At 38.5% G+C, this 8,773-nt stretch overlaps 1 protein-coding gene across 1 annotated transcript; it reads left to right on the forward strand.

Moving 5' to 3' along the window:
• The first annotated feature begins 3,525 nt into the window (after positions 1–3,525).
• On the forward strand, positions 3,526–8,118 carry kcnj1a.1 (potassium inwardly rectifying channel subfamily J member 1a, tandem duplicate 1). The gene is made up of 2 exons (XM_046074530.1): positions 3,526–3,660; positions 6,979–8,118. The coding sequence occupies exon 2, from the start codon at positions 6,997–6,999 to the stop codon at positions 8,116–8,118; it is 1,122 nt and encodes a 373-aa protein (XP_045930486.1). The 5' UTR covers positions 3,526–3,660; positions 6,979–6,996.
• The last annotated feature ends 655 nt before the right edge of the window (positions 8,119–8,773 follow it).

The following is an 8,773-nucleotide window of genomic DNA, read 5'->3' on the forward strand; positions in this document are numbered from 1 at the left end:
ACATGGCAGTGCCAATAATAATGGGCAAAGCAAGGGAAGCTGGTAAAGCAAATACTAACACATTTCATTCACTTTCAAAAATGTATGGGTGCCTGTGCCCTAGTAGAGCTTTATGTCTTGCAACGCTGCTTTTTAAAACTATGTGTTGCCAAGCATGCCTAAATCACAAATCAAAAAGGGAAAAATAATAAAAACAAAGGCTTCATTTCTCTTCAAACCAGATTTAATTAGATTTAAAATGGTTTAATCCCAATGCTCAAGGCGACATTTTATTATTATTTCTGACTGCAAAGGATTTTTTTTGTTGTGAAACAGTCAGATGTGGTTTGCAACTGAACAGTCTTTTTAAAAATGTTTAAAAAGAATGAATGGGCATGAAAATAGGAGCGAGAGCAATGGGTTACGTGAAACCTAAAAAAAGAATAGTCTAATCAAATCCTTAAAAGTGATGTCTCTCACCATGAACTGCTCACAGACTAAGTAGTGTGCAAGTGTTCAAGTTGGCACAGGGAGCTGCCAACGGTCTAAAGTGAGACAGAATTTGAGTCTTAAAGCGTCATGACACGTGTTGAATGTTTGACAGCTTCAAAGGACGACCTAAGTCAAGTGTTAACAGACTTAAAACAATATCTCTGATCTTGATTTCACTGTCTAAGAAGTGTTGTCAATTTGATTAATTAATTGACCACATGAAAGTGTGAGCGTTGGTTGCATATGTGTGGCCCTGCGATGGACTGGCAACCTGTCCAGGGTGTGCCACGCTTTTCACCCGATGTCAGCTGGGTTTGGCTCCAGCGACCCAGTACTGGATAAGTGGTGAGTGAATTTACCACATGAAGTGGCTTTTTCTAACTTCTGTTACTGTTGATTTGGGGGGCTTGAACCTACAGCACCCACTAACCTGCTTTAGTGCATCACACATGTAGATTTAATTAAATTAAAAATGTTTTATTATCTTTTATTTTTTTTTAAAATGTAACAGAGATACAAAAAAATGGGTTTCAATATTATCAACGGCACACATGACTACTTGTATGTGAAAGGGGTTGCTGAAGAATCGAGAATTGAAAATTATGATCTGAAAATGAAGTCCCTCTAGGCTCTAAAAAGCTTTATAGTGTCCTTAAGCTCACTGTTTTGTAGTTTTGGTTCAGTCTCACTGCTCTCATCAGCGCAGTTTTTTGTCGCAGCAGGCAGCTGCTTTCAGTGAAAGAGCTCTGATAAACCCACTGCAAGCTACCTGCGGCACAAAACAGCACCCAGACAAATTAGCAACTAGCTGACAAATATAGTGCTTTATTTAGCAGCTAAAGAGCGAGATATTTCCCTCAGGAGTTAGTAGAGATCGAACTTACATATGGTGACTAAAAACATGACTCCAAATGAATGGTCATGTTGCTCTGCATCTGCTCGACGTGTAAATGAGCAACTGCTAGCTAACGAGTTTGCTATGTAAACTTAAAAGGTGATAATATGTCAGTGTTGTTCACAACTGGTTTCTGCTGCCTCTAGGTGGCCAAAAGTATATTAGTTCATCTTTGTATATAATAATAAAAAAATGGTGCACATTGTGTGAGTCTGGTGCAAGAGGTGGTGATTGTTATCACTGGTTGCTTTTGTTTTTAGTTCTGGTAAACCTCATCACAGTTGCAGGGTTGTCTGTAGATTAGACATTTAAACATCATATTGAATCTTACCAAAGCATGAGCAGTAGCATGTGGGGACAAAACATCTTTTCTATCTTTTTGTTACTGTACTTATTAACTTACAGGTAGTGAGGTGCAGGTAATTTTGTAATACTTACTGACCGCTGGCATCGTCTTGGCCCCGACTGACAGAAACTGATACAGAAACCAGCATTATTCATTGGAGTGCTCTAGTTGATGCGGAGAGAAACTGCCATTGTTTACCTTCTCTGTAGCTACCAATGGCACTTAATTACGGATCCCTCAAACATGTATTTCTCAACAGTGAAGGCTTGCTGTGGCAGTATTGTGTTTACAAATCAGTGATTTGTTTGTTTAAAGGTAAACATGGACATTAGTTTACATGCCACAATGTCAGTTGTGAGTAAAAACAGGTCTCACCAATTTACATGTATATATATATATAAATTATACTATGACTGCTGTTTTATGGTACTGCTTTTATTTGTTTTGTTTTATTTTTTATTTTAACTACATAGGGAGAAGTCATACAGAATTCCATTGTACCTGAGTATATTGACAATACAGATCATTCAGCCATTCATATTAATTGCGCATTATTATAGTCATCAAGGTCACTAAAGTCATTGTCTGTTAATAGATGGAAAGAACACTTTATGTCTTATCAGTTATGTCGATAATTCTGTTGATTTCTTCTGAAGTATGAAAACAGCATCACCCTGTCTGTAGTTATGTAGTCATTATTCAGTGGCAGTAATTGTCTCAGATTGCATTGCTATCAATCGAATGTCTTAAGTTGCTAAACCAGCTCAACAATCAGTGCAGCTATGTGGTCTGGTGGCTATACGCTAACCTTTTTTTGGATTTACAAGGGAGCTGATTAAGCAAACAGACATATCACCCCCTGAATGAAGCTTAAATACAAAAAGCTTGTCATCCTTTTACAATAGCAGGGATTTAGAAAATAAACACGCAACACTAATCTCTTTGTGTGCCAAAAGTAATGTATTGTGCTGTCAATAGTTTACACATTCCGCAGCATGTAAGGTAATACTAAGGTTTTTTCTGTCACTTTTGCTGGAAACAGCACTATTCACAACTTTTCTCGTTCTCGTGTTTCATTCATAGTGACAACATATTTTTATGGTAGAGTGGTGTAATGCATAAATATATATGAGTTATATGGTCTTTTTTTTATCATGGACACATAAAGTATCCCAGGGGCAACATGATTATTATAACATGTAAATGTCAGGTAATGAAAAGCTGTTTTTCCCCCCAAAACATTCTTGCAGCTCACATCTCCAGACATTGCATCATTGCTGCACTTGCCATGCACTGACAACAACTGGAGAAAAATTGATTATCCCAAAACATACCAATAAAAGTGTGTGTGTGTGTGCGTGCGTGTGTATCTACAGTAAATAATGCCACACAGTCTGTTTGTTATTGAGAGGTATAACCGGAACCATATACAGATACAGTACATGCAGGTTTTGGTTTTACATTGTCAAGATTTACTTGGCTATTTTTTTCTAAAGTGAGTGCAACTGTGAAAAAGCTTAAATTCCAATATCACAAAATAGAAACAACTGACCATAAATCCAAGGCATCTCCTAGACTTTAGTGGACTGGGAGTGTGGTAGATAGAGGTCAGCTTGGCCCTTGGTGCCAGGTGTCTGTGGGGTAAACAACTTATTAGAGCCAGGGCAAGGGTATGCATGTGCTTGTGTGTGTGTGCGTGCATGTATGTTTGGGGGCGGAGGGGTATTTGATGTCTCTGTGTAAACATCCCCTGGCTGATTCACGCACACAATGTCAGGACAGGTATAAATGCACACAGGTGTTGGTGAACAGGCATAACCGTAGGACACACGTCAACTGTCTCAATCACCAGCAAGTCACGAAAGGAAAGGAGAGAAGGTTGAGCTGGAGTTTGACATCCGTTAACCTCTGGATGAGCATCAGACTACTTTCACTTCAAATCACTGAGGTGAGTTTGGACTGAACTTTCATGTTAACATATTTCTTTTTCAGCTGTGCCTCATTCTTGCTAGAATATGGTGAGTATGATGTCTTAGTGTGAGTAGTTCAGATACAATTCATTTCATATAAAATAAGATTGTCCTATGAGTGTCACCTAAAATATAAATGAGTAAACAAAGGGGCTACAAATAAATTGATTGGTTCCAATTAGTTTTTTTACTTTATGTATATTCTAATAAAGCTGGTTTGTACCTCATTAACAAAATAAATAATTTACCACAAATTAGGCATTAAAACTCATAATGACATATTCCAGTAATCTCTATTTTAAATCTTATTTCAGCTATTGCTAAATACCTGCAAGTCTACAAGCCACTTTAATAATGAAAATAATGAAAGTAGCTATTGATTACCTGTTATTAGAATGAGCCTAAAGAATTGATGCATTATAATAAATCAGTCACTTAACAGAATAATGGAAATATGTGAATACAGTTAAATATTAATTACCTGTAAATCTTAATGGCAATTAATGCAACATAAGCAGTACTATTATGTCACTACTTACAACTACTACTACTACAACTACTACCACTTGATTTTTAGTTGTTTCTACTTAAATGGATTATTCATAAGTTGAACTACACATCTTCAAATTTTTATCAGTCAGCAGTAAGAAGACTTAAAGGGGTCTGAGGACAGACGTCTCATAAGTTTTAAACATAAAATACGTTTACTGTGATGACTCAGAGTCAGAGCATTTTGAACGTAACATCTTTATCCCACAAGAAATGGCATTCAATTACAATAATAATAATTAGTCATTTAGCTGATACTTTTATCCAAAGCATCTTACAATTATATGTCAGAGGTCACACACCTCTGGAGCTACTACGGGTTAAATGTCTTTCTCAGGGATACATAGGTGGATGTTGCGGTTGGAGTCATACCCAGGTCTCTCACACCAAAGGCATGTGTCTAATCCACTGCTCCGTCACAACCCATGGCGTTATATACACATTCAAAAAGCCTGTGTGAAGGAAAAATAGAAGAAAAATGTCAAATACAATTACAAAATGTATTAACGCACAAGAACGCTTTGCATATACAGCGACTGCTAGTCTTTTATTGACTGATTTATTTCATTGGAATTTTTAATTCTGATTAAGGTTGATGCTTTAATTCTGTGAGTCATGGCAGTAAAGCCCTTTTTGATTTAATGCTTTGATTTAATCTACTATATTGTGAATGCTTCTTGACTTCTTCAGATTCCTTCCATTTCCATTCTGAAAGGTAGTTGTTGCAAAGAAATAATTCATAGTAACTTGTCCTACATATACTTAAATTACTAAATTCCAGAAATAATTCCAGCATATTTTAGGTAGTTAGACTATTGTTCCCATTCCAAGGCATACATACATCACCACAGACCATTAACATACAGTATACATGGAAGACAACACAACAGCACATAACAACGATAGGTAAAAACAACTTGAAACTGAGAGTAATCGATTCCTCTTGAGAGTCACCTTGTTTAGGGGTGCTATAGCTGCAGACACCAGGCTTTTGCCGAAGTGAGCCTTTCTGTATGAAGAGGTGTGTATATATATATATACACACACACACATATATATATATATATATATATATATATATATATATATATATCTTTTTTTTTATTATACTATACTTCCAAAAGGATTAAAGCTTGCAAACAAGCTACACAGTGCGATTAATAGATTTATTTTGGCAAAATGACTGGATGCGAGCTTTGAAGTTTGAAAACAAAAACAAACTCACTGCACTGCTCGTTTTGTACTACTTCACACTCACTAACAAGCACGCCATGGACCAAATGGATGGTTTGCATGACTTGGCAAGAACAGAGGGCATACTTATTTGGAAACCTCTGGATAGCCAATACTGCCAGTAACCATCCATCAAGCACCAGACTTATGAGAACTAGAGCTTGAATAAAGTCAAAGATTGTTATGTCTTTGAGCAGCTGGCCTTCTGGCTGGGTTTGCACAAATCATTTTAATGCCACATTTATTTTTGCAGCACTGTAACTTAGCAAACAAAGCTGATCCTTGTGTTGAGACACTTGCAAGAGACCAAGATTCCAAAATTATTTGGTTTATTTGGATCACTTATGTGTTACGCTTCAGTAGAAACTTTTGTTTCTTATTAACGTCAGGTCTTTCCTGCTGTGCTGCATCAACCCCAGGATTAAAACTGCAGTGGGACAGAGCAGCTTGGAACATGTCTTGAGACTTAACGTAAGCAGTCCACAGTAAGAGTCAGCTATGTAACCTTTAGAAGAAGAGCAAAACATTAAGAGCTAGAAACATATTTACAGCTTTGTATCGTTAAAGCATGGTATATGCAAATAAACAATGGTTAACATCCCTCCATGTTGCCTGCACCCAGAGCACCCTGCTTATTTTGCGTCATCTGGCAGACTCAAGAGAGTCGGGTGGCTCTACACCACTCCACAATAAAAACATCCTGTCCAAAATCAACTGGCTAGAACAACCATTTGCAGAAGGCAGTGTTTTCTGTAGCTATGGAATAAAAATATTTTTAATAGTATAATGCTGGAATCAGATATTTGTAACTGCTTATATGAGTGTTTTGTTACTAACATGGCAACGTTACAGTGTAAAAAAAATGACACAGAGAGGCACATGATGCCCCAGTTTGTTACCTGGTGGTGCTACCAGAGTTAAGCCTAACGTTAGTAGCTCTGATCAGGTCTTTCCAAGACTTGGGGAAGTTTGGAAGTGGCGTCCATTTAGGTTGTTGTAGGTTCTCTACCTTTTGAGCAAAAGGGAAAACCACAGACTGGTTATGAAGCACAAATTTAAAAATATTTTGCACAATATGAGCTTGCATATCTTCCTTTTTACACCCCACTTTCAGCCCCTGACAGACAGTGTCATTGTGACATTTCGCTGTTTTAGATGATTAAATGACCCAGACTAGGATGAAGTGGCCTATCAAGTACAATTGTTATCTGCATTTTTAACTTAGATTTTTTCTGTCATTGTTGGGGCTGCAAAAGTTTAGTGGGGTCCCAGGTGCAGTGTTTGATCTGCTGGAACAAGTCAGCTATGAGCAGCTTGTTATTGCTATGCGATGCAAACTTTGTATTAATTTTGTTGTTTTATGATTGGAGGAAATCTACATTGCTATTTCATTTAAGAAATTAATAAGTAAATGTTTTTTCACACAACTGTTTGATCACTGGCATTCAACTATATAATTACGTGCTGTATGTCTATCTTCATGTTTTTTTCTCTCCTGTTTTATTGTCTTATAGGTTGTGGGGTTGTAGAAAATGTTTGGATTCATGAAAAAACCTATACAAGACTGTCTTGTGCAGCAAAGAAGCCACAAGACCAGACTAGTGAACAAAGATGGTCGCTGCAATATGGAATACGGAAACTTCAAGTACAATAATCACTTTGCTTTCCTGGCTGACTTCTGGACCACCTTTGTGGAGATCCGGTGGCGTTATGTCATCTTTCACTTCATCAACTCTTTCACCCTCAGCTGGTTCATTTTTGGCCTGCTGTGGTACTGGATTGCCCGCATGAATGGAGACCTGACGTGGCAAAATCCCCCATCAAACCATACTCCATGTGTTGAAAATGTTGTAGGGCTCACAACAGCATTCCTCTACTCCATTGAAACCCAGTCAACTATTGGGTATGGTAGTAGAGCACTCACCCCTATCTGCCCAAGTGCTGTGGCCCTTCTCATTATCCAGTGCATCCTCGGAGCTATTATCAACTGCTTCATGTGTGGAGTTGTCCTGACCAAAATTTCTTCACCCAAAAAGAGGGCTAAGACCATCACATTTAGTGACATGGCTGTCATCAGCCCAAAAAACGGTTCTCTTTGCCTGTCAATCAGAGTGGCCAACCTGCGCAAGACCCTGATGATTGGAAGCCAGATCTACGGCAAGCTGTTGAGAACAACAACCACACCAGATGGAGAGACAATCATCATGGACCAGGTGAACATTGACTTCATGGTGGACGCCGGCAAGGACAACCTCTTCTTTGTATGTCCTCTCACGCTCTACCACACCATCGACAAGAGCAGCCCCTTCTTTGATATGGCAGTGGACACGCTCCACAAACAAGACTTTGAGCTGGTTGTCTTCCTAGACGGCACAGCAGAGTCCACCAGCTCTTCCTGTCAAGTCCGGACTTCTTTTGTTCCTCAGGAGATCATGTGGGGCTACAACTTCTTGCCCATCATCTCCAGAAGCAAAGAGGGCAAGTACAGGGTAGATTTCTCCAACTTCTCCAAAGTCATGCCAGTGGCCACTGCACACTGTGCCTACTGTTACCACAACATCAAGGGTCATCATCACCACTCCAGAGATGGACATGATAACCAGGGATTTCAGGTGATTGATATCAGTGATCCTCCCAGTGTCACCAAGATGTGAGATGACGTTACATTGCAATGAACATTAGGAGGGGAGAATGGTATAAGCCTACTACCTCTCACTGACAAACTCCTCAAGACTCTGAAGGACAAATAAGTGCTGGAGGCAGATTTTGAATTGTGTAACAATTAAATATGAAGAAAAGAAAACCTACTTATTTATTATTATATTGTGTTTGACACAGATGAGAAAGCAGTATGTGGGTCAGGACAGTTTTTTGTGAACAATTTGTATGTAACCCATACCCATAAACATATTTCAGAAGGGAGCCCTGGTCCTGCAAGGTGGTAAAGGTACAATTCAAGAACCGGAAAACAAAGTTTTCCTATACACACACAAGGAAGATACATAGGAACTCTTACTTTCAATAAAGATGAGTGGTTCTAATTTACCTTTGGCCTGGGCTTACTGAGTATGGAGATGCAGAATAACAAAGCAAATGGATTATACTGTGTGTAAATCTTCAAAATTACTTGAAGGACTAGTTTTGGAGGGCCATGCTATTGTCACGAGTGAGAAAACGATAAAGTGGCTGTTCAATAATTCATGCTACTGTAGGCTGGTGTACTCAAGAGTCACTTGGATTTGAACCATTAGAGTATGCTTAACTATTCAGACACTGGTGCACAAGCAAAGCTCAGGGGCCACTCTTTCC

The sequence above is a fragment of the Micropterus dolomieu genome, linkage group LG17 (genome assembly GCF_021292245.1).
Source record: "Micropterus dolomieu isolate WLL.071019.BEF.003 ecotype Adirondacks linkage group LG17, ASM2129224v1, whole genome shotgun sequence".
Lineage (NCBI taxonomy): Eukaryota > Metazoa > Chordata > Actinopteri > Centrarchiformes > Centrarchidae > Micropterus > Micropterus dolomieu.